This window comes from Calidris pugnax, unplaced genomic scaffold, assembly GCF_001431845.1.
Source record: "Calidris pugnax isolate Ruff unplaced genomic scaffold, ASM143184v1 scaffold99, whole genome shotgun sequence".
In the NCBI taxonomy this organism is placed as follows: Eukaryota; Metazoa; Chordata; class Aves; order Charadriiformes; family Scolopacidae; genus Calidris; species Calidris pugnax.
Window position 1 is genome coordinate 1,666,663 of NW_015090836.1, and position 14,843 is coordinate 1,681,505.

The 14,843-nt window shown below is 36.4% G+C and overlaps 1 protein-coding gene across 1 annotated transcript; it reads right to left on the reverse strand.

The window, feature by feature from the left end:
• Positions 1-12,882: 12,882 nt before the first annotated feature.
• LOC106887803 (taste receptor type 2 member 8-like) lies at positions 12,883-13,830 on the reverse strand. The gene has a single exon (XM_014941542.1). It carries the CDS (start codon positions 13,828-13,830, stop codon positions 12,883-12,885), a length of 948 nt encoding a protein of 315 aa, XP_014797028.1.
• Between the last annotated feature and the right edge of the window lie 1,013 nt (positions 13,831-14,843).

A 14,843-nucleotide genomic window follows, 5' to 3' on the forward strand; every position in this document is an offset into this window, starting at 1 on the left:
CCTTTGTCCAATTAGCACCTGGTACAGGATTTAAGTCACCTTTGTGTTGGCTGAAAGACAACAGGGAATATCTGATCTGATAAGGAGCTGCATGGCAGAAGTTATTTTACAGGTGTTTTTTTAAGGGACAGACTGAGTTTAATCCAGAGGGTCTGATTTTCAGTGTGTACTAATGCCAGATTTCCTGTATTGTCCAGTGAGGAACTGAAACACCTATCCTGAACTGGCATTTAAAGATGCTTTCACCAACGACCTATGAGTTAAGTCATCTGCAACCCCTTAAAGTCCTTCCTCAAAATTCATCTGTGGCAAGGACAGGAAAATGGTACTCAGGTGCCCTGAGTATCTTCTTCTCTCTCCAGAGAAACAAAATCCAGTGTACTCTGAACATGCAGGTATTGAGGCCTAGAGTTAGAGCCAGGCTGACTTGAAAATTAACCTGTTCAGAGAAGAGTCAAATTTCTTTCCTTTGCACGGTAAGTGACTTATCTCAAAATGTATTCAGCTTTCTCATTTACCTCTAAGTACACACACATTTATTTTAGGAATGTCCACATTTATTTTAAGAATGACATGTTATTTTATTTAATCAATTAATAAGCCATATTATAACTATATCAACACATTTCTTCATCCTCCATATCTTTCAACCAAACACTTTGTAGTTATGAAAGTTTTTTGCTTACAGGTGTGAAAATTTCTCAAGGAGGGGCACCTCTTTGGGTGCTGACAATATTACGCTATTATTTATTTTATTAGATTACTTACTAATTTAATTATATATTAGAGTATTCGCTGAATACTTTTGACCACAAGACATCTTTCAAGGCTTTGTCTATATGTTTAATTTCTGACTCAGTGTGATGCTTGGCATGTATGGCATATAGTTTGGCTAAAGATTATTGACAGACTGTTGGCTACTGCAATTTGTCACAGCTCCAGTAGTTTGCATAGAGTTTTTTGCCCAGAATATAACAGACACCAATTGAGCTTGTTCGATATACTCACAAATGTAAAAGTAATGACATTTAAGAAAGAAAAACATGGGGAGTTGGTAACAATCACACAATATAAAGTAGTGTCTTAGCTTCTCTAAAGTTTATGCAAAAATACCACTTCCTTCCCCAGTCTCAGGACTTTTGTCAAGCTATTCTTCAGTTTGTTGAATCTGATAAGTAGTAAATGACCTTATTATATAATGTGTTGCTCACAGAGATACAGATCACATTGTACAAAAAGTGGAAAAGGAACAGTGTCAAACATAAATGTAAGTCACATGATAAGTATAACAAGGGGAAAAAAAAAAGCTAACTATCTGCTATGCATCAGAACAAGGAAAAAAAGGAACCTTATAATTCCATAAGTGGTTGAATTCATAAAGAACAGAATTTTTTGCATTTCACCCACCAGCACCTGTTTTTCTGTTCCTTTACCTTTGGAAGGCTTGTGCTAAACACTGCTCTACAGCTGTGGTTGTCGGGGGTGTAACCACAGCACATTGTGCTTCAGGTTCATTTTCCAAACAAATCAAGTAGGGTCAGCAACACCACATTGGTTTGGTGTGCTCGGGCAAATCTAGAAAATATTAACTGGAGATCAAGAAACCGGGAAGTAGATGTTTTCTGTCTCTGCAAGACCTGAGCCTACCCTGAAGACTCCATTAAAAGGTAGAGGAATACTGTAGTCCCTTTTTACAGACAGAAAAAAATATCAGCAAAAAGATTTATAAGTTTTCCTACTGCCAAGATACCACTGGATGGGAATTTGCATATAGATAACCATAAAAAAGGATTGTACACAGACCACTGAAACAGGAGAAGTCTGTGACAAAGGCACACTAAAATTCAATGCCTTAACCAGGTGGTCATCTTTTCCCTTTGAGAAGTATCTACTTCAGTTTCAGACCATAGACACAACCACTATACCCCTGGCATGAACCTCCACCATGGGCAGAACTGAAAACCTTAAATCTCATGAATGATAAAGAAAGCACATGCTTAATCCTTGGAGGACACGGTTTCTCCAGACAGGTATTATTTACATTTGGCTCTTAAAGATAGGGAATGAAGGATTTAACTTGGGGGATAAAATGGAAAAGGAATGAATTCTCGGGATGTTACATTTGATGCCTTGATCCCCAAATCCGTAGCTATATTCAGAAGGAAACAAAATATGATGAGACTCTGCCTGTGATGCTGTTGAGAGAACCTGAATTTTTGAAGACATAACCTGATTGTTACTTACTCATCTTGTTCTGTGTTCACTGAACTAAAAGCAGGCAAAATGCAGATCAAGAATGGATTTTGTAATAAGCTCTTAACAATAAAGATACTTCTTTGCATTTCCTCCTTGGAGAACCGGGCAAACAAAGAATGGTGTTATGAAACAGTAAACTGATTTAAGTAGCTTCTGAAGCTAAGCAGTAGAATTTTGCCTTGTGAACCTGTTGTACAGGGAGAGCAGCTGTAATTTAATGGATTAAACTTCAACCTAGGAGACTGCAAACTGCAGCTTGCTTAGTGAATCTGCCCCTCAGCAATGATGTGAGTTTGTGCTGGAGGCTTCAGCCTCTCTGAACCTCAGTAACCTGGATTACCTCTACAACATGGAAAGCAAAGCTGTTATCTACAAGCTCAACAGGTGTACAAGGCAGTAGGAAATCTGAATCATTAGCGGAACTGTGTTTGGTCAGAGATTTTACTTATCACATCTTTCTTTCCCCTCCTGTATTTGAATATATGATAGTCACATTTAATGATGGGTAAAATAAAATAAAATAAAGTAAAATTAAATTAAATTAAGTTAAATTAAATTAAATTTTCTAGAACATAGATTTTTAGTTTGAAGATTCTTTGGGTTTTTAGCCATTTTTTGTTTTAGCCTGAAAGACAAACAGATATTTAGGACTTCCTCAGGGGGCTGCTACTTAAGTGCTTTCCTCTCTGGTTTGTTTAAATTTTGTTTTCACAGTGGCCAGCCTTTCACTTAGAACCCCTACTTTTCCACTCAGTTTTTAACCTGCCCTGTTAGTGCTCCAGGTTTTCTAAGGACTTTCTGCTTCCCCAAATTCTCTCGTGGTTTTTATATTCACACATAATAACGAAGGAGAGACTTTGTTGTAGTCCACTTTAGCAGCTATTATTAAGATTAATTACACATTATCAGCAACATGGAAGATTCTCATTTACCCTAAAGCACTAAGCCTCAGCAGATTTTATGTATCCCTAATATAATGTTTTTCTTTAAGGCTGTACTAAACACCTATATTTCTTTGCAAGCCCATGGAACATTTTGCCCTGTCTTACCTGACCTAAAGTCCACAGCTTCTCAGCTTCTCTTTCAGTTATGATAATAAATAAATTTTGTGGATTAACTGAAAATATAATTCAGTTGGTTTTTTTCAGAATCAACAGAGGGAGTTGGATCCCAAACAATAAAAACAATAGAAAGGAAGCATATTGTTGTGTCCTTGTATCTCTAATTTCCCACAAATTCACTTGTATCACAGTCATTTTGTCTCTCTATATATAAAACTACCCATAACTCCACTGACTAAAAGCAAAAAATAAAAAACTGCAACAGAGTACAAGAGGAAAGGATGTTGATCACCAGGAAAGAAATTAGCTGTGTGCATTACTAGTGTGGTAACCATGTAGAATTCCACTGTGTGTGTCGAGTTTGACTCTGGGGAACAAGAACTTATTCCTCAGAAATTTAAAGCTGGAATGGTGAGTGGAGTTTCTATCAGTATATGTGGCTATGATGAAAAATTAGTTCCCCTGCATATCGCTTGGAGAACGATTTCACTGAAGAACACCTCTATCAAAAATACAACCTCATATTGAGTTACAGCATAGCTTAAAAGACCTCAGATGGTAGTTAATCCATCACAACTTAACGTACCTTGCTCCAGTGGGGTTAGTTACACTTGCAGATAAAATAAGGACCTTGTTCCTAGTTTAATTTTGTCTTTCTTCACCTCTCAGGTACTGTATCTTATTGCACTTCTCTCTGCTAGTTTAAAGAGCCTTTTCCTACCAGAGAACTTTTCTCTATACAGGTGATGCTTTTCACATTTTTTTTTATAAGATTCATAGTCTGAGTTACTGCAGTCTTTTTAGTCTTCTAGGGAAATGTTCTAGTGAGAAGTTCCTACTGTTTAGCCTATCACCCTCCTTTTTGAACCTTTCCTCTCCTGGTCCTTCCACCCCAAATAAATTCCACACAAAATCAGACATCTTCAGAGCACAATAGAAGTCATCAGAGCACAATAGGGAACAGGAATTTACCACCACCACCACTCTTAGGTACCATAATTCCATCTGTTTATTGTGTTCTCATGTCAGTTTTTGGACATTTAAAATCTCACAGATGGAAAAGAGCTTTTTAAAGGGAAACCTCACAAGCTTTTCACATTTTTATTTTAAAAGTTGAGTTTTCTTGTGCATGTCTCCATCAAAAAGTTGGCATGTGAAAATATACAGCACATCCAGGCTGAGATATATAGCTGAAGAGTATAGGGCTTATTTTATTTATTTGTGGGGTGTTTTTAGGCTGCCTTAAATACATAGAAAGTACTCAAAAGATGTTTTTCTCTCAAGGTTCTTTGGGGACTTTTTTGAAAGGCAAGAAAATCAATTGTTTATATAGCAACATCACTTCATTCCAGGCATGGGCTGAAGCACACACTTATTTAACAATAAATCTGCTTCTATGAAATATAGGTGAACAAACTAAAAATAAGCAATAAAAAATTCTACGCCTATACAGCAAATTCTATGCATTGCTTTCAAACAACTTTAGAGTAGTGGATAAAAAACTTTTTATTACTGCAGGACAATGAAGCACAGAGATGGTTAATGAATTATCAGAAATCCCACAGATAAAGTTCTGAACTGAAATGAACATAAGGTATGTGTCCCTCTTGCCCTATTTACACTGCTTTTTCACAGAACCTACTAAACCTTGTGAGCATCAGAGCTAGTTTAATTCCTTTTAAATTCAGTCTGGAAAGAAGTTATTCCATAACAATTTTTGTTGAATAATGTATTTGGATGAAGGCAGCTCAACCATCTCTCTGAATGTACAATGTTTGAAACTGCATGTGAATACACATTGTAAGAAGCTCAAGTAGTAAAAGTAGTTCTTGGTTTTTCACAGCAAGCAATCAGTTATCAAGCCACATGACAGCAAGGTATATGATTACAACAACCTCAGTTCAATGAAAAAAGTGATTTTCTAAAGAAATAATGAAAGTTGGTTTATAGATAACTATTCTGCTTTGTCTGTCAACTTTTAAATAATGACTTATAATACCAAAAAAACCTCTGGGGGGAAAAAGTGCCTTGAGTGAGCTATTTGATTTCTAATATTTTGATATGAGATTTAACAATTTAACTCCTGAAAGCTCAAGAGCTTTCAGCCTGCTCAGCTGGAAGCTTAAAGGATACAGTGGACTTAATCACCAAATTAAAATAAAGAATTATATTTATTCAATGTCTCAGAAATAGGTAAGGAAAGTATGTTGCATATTCACTGATTTTAAGTTGTTTGTACTTTGTGTCACTAACTTTTTCCTCAAAGTATGGGTTTATGAGAACAAGGTCAGCACCAGAGACTTTTCTACTATTTGTGTTTGCCCTAATTTGTGTCTCATTCTTCTTAGAATTCACCCCTCAAAGTGAGGAAGGCACCAGACAAGGGTCACTGCATTTAAAGGAAGATATGCAACACTCTGAATCAATGATTCATTTTAGATTTTTTGTAGACTGAGTATAGAGTACTCAATCAAGAAACAGTCATCCCTAAAGAGAATGCAGGTAATCTTGGAGATTTACCTGCTGCAGTTGAATAACAGCAGTGTGATCTGAAATAGAAAACTAGGAACCTACAAGGAAAGGGAAAATTCCAATTTCTGGATGGTATTTACATGCATGTGTCCTGGAATTGTTGGAGTTGAAGGCTAAGTTTGAGAACAGAGATCATTAACCAAATAAATGGCATTAACATGCAATGATGAAGGGGAATAACATCACAATGGTGTTAAGCAGAATGATATCAAGAGATGAGAAACCTCAACATCTTCCAGTCTAAAGTCTGTGAGATGATTCATTACTGATGTAAAAAACCGCAGAAGTTAAAATAAGTATAATGTTGATAAGTATAAAGTTAATATTGTTAAAATAAGTATAAAATTAATATAAGTATAACGAGAAGAAATGACAGAAGAGACCAGCAGTGCTCCCAGAGGTAATCTGGGATCATCCAAGGATTCTCAGTCTTGCTCAGAACGACAGTTTGGAGCTAGAGATGTTCACACAAGTGAAGATGTTCAAATAGAAGGTGAACCAGAGACTGTTAAGTATCTTGTCCCTTAGTCTGGCAGTGCATGCAGGCTTTTTTCCACAGTCTGCAAGGTAAGCAAGGTATTTCTGAAAACTTCCACAGAGCCAGCCAGAAATTTTAACCTTTTCCCACTGACTCTGAAAAGCAAATCAAGTCACCTCTGTGCCAATGAAATGCAGTAGGTCAAGAACTGGAAAGATGGAGAAGTTTTGATCAATTTCTGACTTTTTATTCACTTTCAGGCAGCTGAACTGTCTTTTGAGAGAATGTGCTTTAGAACTGACTTTTTGAATAATCTCAGACCAGCTGTAGTAAGTACCTGGAGGCAGGGGACTTAAGATCTTAGCCCTTCACAGCTTCAGGGAATTTGAGCCAAGAGATATTATATGTCAGTATAATTTCTTGCAGGGGAAACTTTTGGGAAAATTTCTCTCTATTCCTCTTGCTTGAGCAGAGCCATGGAACAAGAAGAGTGCACAAGTTCATGCAGTTGTAAAAAAAAGAATGAAAAAGAAGACTAGTTGCAGCTGTGGTCCAAACACTACTTAAGAATGACAAAGAAATTTTTGAAACTGTGTCTTTTCTCCATTCTTACTGAATTTTGCAGAGAGATAGGTACCGAATTATTCATTAGAGACAGGTATGTTGCTCTAGATGTCCAATAGCACTATACTAGAGAAATCCTTGGGTATTTCAAGCAGGAGAAACATGATTTCTTTGTCCAATGACATTCAAATTATATGTGTGGCTTGTTAGAGGACTGAATCTCTGTCAGTTAAACACGTATATAAAAGTTCATAATGTATTTCTTATTATTTATCAAATGAGGTCAACAAATACCTAGTCACAATTCCTGTTACACATTTTTCTTGGGGAGATTCAGAAGTTACTCAAAAAAAAGTTTAATTCCTTCTGTTCTGACAATGAGATTTAGTTATAGTGAATAGACTACCGCTGTCTTTTTTAAGAGATTGAGCAAGTCTATAAATATCTACTTTTTTTCTAATGTTAGTCAGGATGCAAGTATTTCAAATTATTTTAGTCTTAAACATACATCTCACACACACACTGTTTGAATAATCTTCCACATTACTGTTTGCGTATGTGCAGCTACATTTTATTTTCTCTTTTAATTTCTTATCTTAATCCTAAGTAATGAAAATATTTGGATTGCCATCTCTTCTCTAGAAGAGAAACAAACAGTGTAACGAGAAACAAACAAGAATGTTTGAGGGACTAACAGGTGAGGATTAAAAGCAAAGAGAGGAAGGAGAAAGAAAAGAGAATTTAAGAACAAGCTTAAAGGAGCCAGGGAAAAATGAGAAAAAAAAAGTAGAAAAGCAGCAGTCTGTAAAAGAAAAATGGATTGGCATGTGGGGTAAGAGAAAGCAAGTGACAGGGAAAGGACAACAAAGCAGAACTGACTGAACTGACATCTGAAGGGGAAACTTCAAATATCCAAGGTCTCAGCATGTGGGCTTTTTTTTAATTATCTTTTTTTAAAATACCTTCACAAGGAAAGGGAGGATTTTTTTTTTGAAATGTTGTCATTAAAGAAAAAATATAAATCTGCCAAAATCAAGGTGTCTTGTAATGTGTGCTTATTAGAATTAAATAAATATGAGAATGAACCCAGCTTGATATCATTATCATGCATTTGCAATAACAGCAAAAACAACAGCAAAACTAGCCAAGATTTTTAGAAGAAGTGATAAGAAAGTGGGGTGATAAATGAAGAATTAAAGATTTTTTTTCCAGAAAGGAAAAGAGACAGAGTTGGAAAGAGAGGGAAAGAAACAAAGGAAGATATAAAGCTAGGAAAAAAATTAAATGCAAATATTATACTGGGGGGAGGTGAGGGAGAAGGGTTGAAGAGGATAAAAAAACTAGTCCAATCATCTACTAATCCATTTTTTAATTTATGAATTCACTCATCCATCTTAATCTCATCACAGTATCACATCAGAGTGCCTAAAGGCCAGAAAGAGTTTAATTTCACCCCTCCTCCACAACAGGCAACCAAAGGATGATGTTATCAAGTTATTATTCCGGTTTAGCATTTTGTCTTCACTTTTCTTGTGACAGCAAAAATGCGATCTGCAATGGAGTATTCACTGTGCAGATCCCAATTCAGCAATATCTACTTTTAGGAGGGTGTACCATTGCCCTAGGTCATTTACCTGCAGTGTGAAAAGAGACCAGCCAAAGTAGATGGTGTGGATATGAGCAACTTCTAATCGCTTCTCTCCCTTCTCAGATGACCACATAAATCACATTGTAGCCACCATTCATACTACTGCTCTGTTCTCTGCAGGTGGAATCTTGTCCCTGTCTCTCACAGAGAGAGGCTGAACACTTGGGATATGGCCTCTCAAGGTGGAGACAAGCAAAGTTTTAGGAAACAAACCCTCTGACCTTTGAAATGTTTGTGAGCATCAGAAACTCTGGTTTAAGAGTGCCTGTGCTCTTTTCCATCATATCTTGCCCAGTAATTGATATTCATTATGATTACTTCAGCCAATGTAAAGCCAATGTAAACTTCAAGTCATTGAGAAAGCAATGGGAAGGAAGAAATGAGTTTTATTTGGAAGGAGAATGGCAATTCAAAAATAATGAAGTATTCAGCTAAAAGTGATATTATCAGGCAGTTAATTTATTTTTTTTAATATTCATAGATAGTCAAAACTAGTTGCACATTCATTCAGAAACCAAACTTCTTTTCTTTTATCTTTCTTTTTTTTTTTTTTTTTTTTAAATAGCCATTAAGAGCCATGTTTCTGTGAAGGATTTGTCTGACAGATTCATGAATGGCATTATTTATACACCTAACTAAGCTCCAATGACCTCCTATACAGATGTCCTCAAACAAGAAACAAACAGGATAAGAAATATTGAGGGAAGAGGGATTAGCTTTGAGAAGTATTTCATAACATTGAAGAAACTGTCCTTGTGATATTAATGAAATGAAGGCTGAGCATTAAGATAGGGAAGACAATAAATAAATAGAGATAAAAGTAATCCTAGGTTCTAATCCTATTATAAAGTCTTCCAAAAGATAGAACATTTCTCCAGACCTTTCAGGAAGATGGGAGGTCATATTTCAAGAAAAGATAGGCAAAGTGTGGCATCTTCATTGACACTTATTTTACTTTTGAGATTAACCAAAATTAATCAGAATAAATTAGCACCATAGTTCTGTCACATAGAAAGACGGCCATGGCCTTCATGGTCACTGAAACAAAACTGGTAACAGAGTAAATTAGATCTTTAGTGGCGTTTATAAGAACATCTGTTCTGGGATGCCTGGAGCTGGCAGCTGCCTTGCATATCTCTGCAGAGAAGCAATTAACACCATGGAGGACACCAAAATATCAGAAAGAAAAAAAGAAGATTCCTGGGTTAGCAGAAGAGAGATATTAGTAATAGAGATAACAGACTCCATATCCACCACCCAGCTGCTGATTTGGTCAGGTACACCCTGTGTTTAATGACAGAAAAACAGAATAGTAAGGGTTGGAAGGGACCTTCGGCGATCACCTAGTCCAACCTCCCCTGCCAAAGCAGGTCCACCTAGAGCAGGTTGCACAGGAATACAGCCAGGTGGGTTTTGAATATCTCCAGAGGAGACTTCACGACATTAACCCAGGCAAAAGGGAAGAAATGACAAAGCAGACTATCAGCTGAAAACCAGAATGTCTGTGGCATTTTTCTTTTCTGATTCACACACTGAAAAATGGTAGGGACATATTTGCCAGCTTCATGAAAATGTGAACTGAGATTATAATCAGAAGTTCCTTAATTTCTGCACAACAAAATACTGCTTTTCCTGGAAAAAGAATTGTGATGAATTCTTACCTAGAAAAGCAAGCACCATGGCACTAATAAAAAATTAAGAAGCTGGAGAAAAGAAGGCTTGTAGTCAATATAAACAACTGCACTCATCACCTTTTCCAACATCCTTACCATGATCTTGGTGCTGCTGTAGCTACTGGCCTTATATGAACTGCAGCCAGTATTTTCCCATTCACGTTGTCTACATTTACTGTAACTAGCAAAGTTCCAGGGGAAATGTACTGATGACCAAAATTATTTTCAATCACCATATAAACACTTTTTAGACAATGAAATCTCAAAAATATGCTTTTTTTTGTGTGTGTGTTTGTGCAAAAATAGTATTTCGAAAACATTAATCAGATTTATTTATCTGCTTTCTGGAATAAACTAGATATAGAAAAAAACTTACTGCACTTTGGTGTATGATATTTTGTTGTAAAATAATAATTGGAAAGCTTTTTAATAAATACTAGAAAAAGGCTAGGTCTGCAGAGAATACAGATAATGATTTTGGGAGGGGAGAGTTTGAAATCCAAAGAGCAGGGCAAGATCAGAAAATAAATGGGAAATTGTATCTACTGTGGAAGAAGACATGAAAATAAATTGAAGCTTGGGGGGAGGATGGGAAGGAAAAGGACAAAACTAATAATTTATTTTCCAGTTCAGTCATTTAAAATTCTAATTTACATACCCATCTATCTCACTCTATGCTGTGCATAGCAAAACTTTCATCGATACAATATAAAGACATCAAGTGCTTGAGCTTTGTCTTTCTCTCCTGCAGTAGCGCTGAAGGATAGTTTATTAATCATTGCTCCTACTTCAGATTTCTCCCTCCTGAAGGTGAGGAGGCAGTGAAAAAGCTGAGCAGGGGGCATTATTTTCATATTTGGATCTGATCTCTTTCCTTCAGACTGCCACCAGAAATGGGTTTGGAAATACCTAAAGAGAAATGCAATCATTGGAAAAATAAATTTTAACATAGTTTCCTGATCAGGTTTTAAAACCCCAAAACACCATCACCACAATCACCACCCCACCAAAAGAAATCAAAACTGCTAACCAACACTAAAGAATCCCTCAATTATTTCAGAAGGCTTCCTTTTCTTTACGTTACCAACTGGAAAAAGGACCAAAAGAGCTATCGCTGTGTGACTCTTCTAATCTTGGTCCATGTTGGCAGGGCAGGCAGCTGTAGAGCAGGATGGTGCTGTGATGTGAGCATGGTGGTTCCTGTCTGCTTTCCTGCAGAACTACACAGGCAGGGCTCTTGAGGGACTTTGGGATTTCTCCTGATGCAGCACACACAACACTGGACATTTTGGTGGTCTTAGTTTCACAGTACGTTGTACTGCACCTCCAAACACCGCCTTCATGAGTTTAATCATTCTCTGCTTCTGCTCTGCAGTTTGACCCCAGTGTTTATACATGCTAATAATATCACTTCATATTAACAGTGCATTCATTTATTAACATATATTCATTGTAAAAAATATCATTTTAAATTATTATATTCACCCTTTATAAAATATTGTTAAATAGTGATTTCAAAGCATTTTATAAAGGTATTACTCAAATGTTTCAAACACCAGAACCGATACAGTTCTGTATCACCGATAAGTGAATCACCCTCTTCATTAGTTTTATAGATGGGACTGAAACTCTCACCACAGTGATTTATAATCTAACATTATCTAAATGCCTACAGAGAGTATATATAGTATAAAAATACTTGAACTGAGCTGACAATTTCACAGTAAAATCATCTAACACATTATTTGATAAAACACGGCAGGATTTGTTGAGCAACATATTTTATCAACTGCATGTGAAACTTCATACTACCATAAAATATTAAAAGAAAACAACCTTAGAAAAAAAAATCACAACTACTCAAAACAACAGCAAATCATATAAAAAGGCAAATTTGTGATCAGAACAGTCAACTCAACAAGAAGGAGATTTTCTACAGTGGACAGGTAGATCTAAGTACCTATATCTCTTTACATTGTAACCACCACCTCAGTAATCCACTTTAAAGAAAATAAAATGAACAAACACAAAGCATTTTTTGAACAAAAAGATCAATTTTAAAGAGTTATTTAACCACTAAGTTGCTATATATGTACTGGAATCCTAACAAAAATAAACCTGATTCAGAATATAACTTGATTACATTAATTGGCTGTATGTTTTCCTATCTTAATTTTCCCTCAGGTTATCTTTTAGCTAGGTTTTTAATATTTAGAAGGATATTCTGTTTGTATGGCACACCAGCTATGGCTTGTACAGCATGTGTTTCATCCAATTTTAAGCTTATCATGTCCTTTAGCGGAGAACTAATATTTCTGAGCTCTGTAAATTCTGTCTTTGTTTTAGCTCCAATTCAATTCAAACATATCATAAAACTGTCAGTCTTAAACTGAGAATCTGAAATCATAAAGCATCCTATACTTGATTTATTATTTAAGTTCATTGTTTCCTTTCAGTGCATTTTTATTAAATAAGATCTAGGGAACAAGAGTAGTGTAGAAAAAAAAAGGAAAAAATGCATGTTATTTCAGATGTTCTGAAATGTTAAGGAAGTTTAATCACAGAAATCTGTGAAAGATGAAAGCTACTGCTGATGAAAACAGACAGTGAAACAATACATGCATGAAAGTCTTGATTCCAGATCTGTTACTGGAGGGTGTTTCTCTCAAGCTATAATATGAGGCATAGAGCCGTATTTGCCAAAGGACACTTAAAATGCTGGCAAAGAATCTTGAATGCCAATTTCAGTTTTGAATTGACTATGATCAGTATAATAGAGTGTATGGAAGGATATGCCCCAGCTGCAACTAAGGATACTGCAACTTTCACAACGTCTTTACTTTGAGAAGTTGACAGTATTAACAGAATTTGAGCTACAAAACTGGAAAGATACAGAATCAGGAAAGAAATAATGGATTTAATGGCAGTTAGGTGAACCTCTATCAAAGGATCCCTGAAAGTATCTACATAATATTGCATCTTCTTTGTGTGTTTCCACAGAGAAGTAATTAATAGGGCTGAGGTCACCACAGATAGTACTAGAGGGAAAAAACAACCCACAAAGTAAAGAAGCAGCAGGTAGAGATGTGAACTGTCCCAGTCAGTGATATGTGCTGTGCTATTTTCTCTACAGTTCCCCGTTGAGCTGCAGACGTAAGTGCTGGGTGCAATCCATAGTAAAGGAAGAGAAGTCACGGAAGAGATCACCAGCGATCCTAGAAGCAGCCACGGGACCATCCCAGCGATTCTGAGCTTGATTTGCAGCAATAGCCATTGGGTGACGTTGATTATTTTTACACAGTAGAGTACATAGAGCCAGGTACTGAACCACAAACTGGCATGATTTACAAACATCCATACAGCACCGAAAGCTTTGTACACGGCAGCCAATTTAAATTCATCCGCAAAGTAGAGACTATGAATGTGCATCAGTATGGTCATCTGCAAGATAAATCTTGATGTGCTCAGAAAGGTCAGAATTATATCGGCAGGAGAAATTTTTTTGCTTTTGATGCAGTTAATGATATTAACAGCTGTAATAAATCCATTTCCAGCAACTCCAACAACAACTTCAAGAGCTACAATACCTATTGAAATTATAAGAACTGGTGGCAGCATCTTGCTGCTTTTGTCACCTGTGCTGGATTAGCTTGTGGAGCTGTGCAGGAGGTTGAGCAGACCTGATGGTATCTGACTACCCCTAGCCCCAAACTGCTCACCTTATACCCAGGGAAAAAAAAAAAAAAAGACATCTGGAAATGATAGTGGAAAATGATTATTGATGTATTTCCTGAATGTGCAAATCAGAGAAGGATTTAATAATTAATTCAAAGCTTTAACATGCATAAGATTTGCCTATGCTTTTCCCTAGGGATGTGGGATAGCCAGCCGTATTAGCCAACCCATCTTTTCTGCAATTATATGTATTCCTACCTACAATGACACAAAGCTCTGTGACTCTCTGGTTACAACTGTAACCATGTGGGAAGTGATGCATCATGCAACCCAACACAGGCAGCAGCATATGCCATGAGACAGCAAGAGGCCTTACATCGTAACTATTATCTTCCTTTCATGCTGTTTTGAAGGTCTCTCAGTTATAACTACACCAGGTAGCCATAACTGTTTTAACATGAAGAATATTGTACCTCCTCCAGCCCCGTTTCAGCTGTGTTTACCCAAGGATTAGTGATCTATATACCTGTCATAGAAATGTAGAATCATGGAATGGTTTGGGTTGGAAGGGACCTTAAAGATCACCTAGTTCTATCCCCCATGCTGTGGGCAAGGACACCTTCCACTAAACTAGATTGCTATTTCATTTATAAAGAAATAAATTTGGATTTATGGAACAATTTGTTATCATCTTCTCAACCCCAGGTATATTAATCCATTCTGTGAATATAGTATTGGCACATTAATGTTGTCAATATATTCTTTCTTGAATTAGATAAATATGAAACAAAAAGTGAAGACTTCGACAACAGGGTAAAAAGCAGCTGAGATCATTTTGCCACTGGAAAAATTCTGGAAGTTTTTTGGCAATCTTTTTTGGCAAAAGTTGACATATGCTTCTGGAGCCTATTTCTCCATAGAGTAAAATCGTAGTAAAGGTAAGTAAGTAAAGTAAA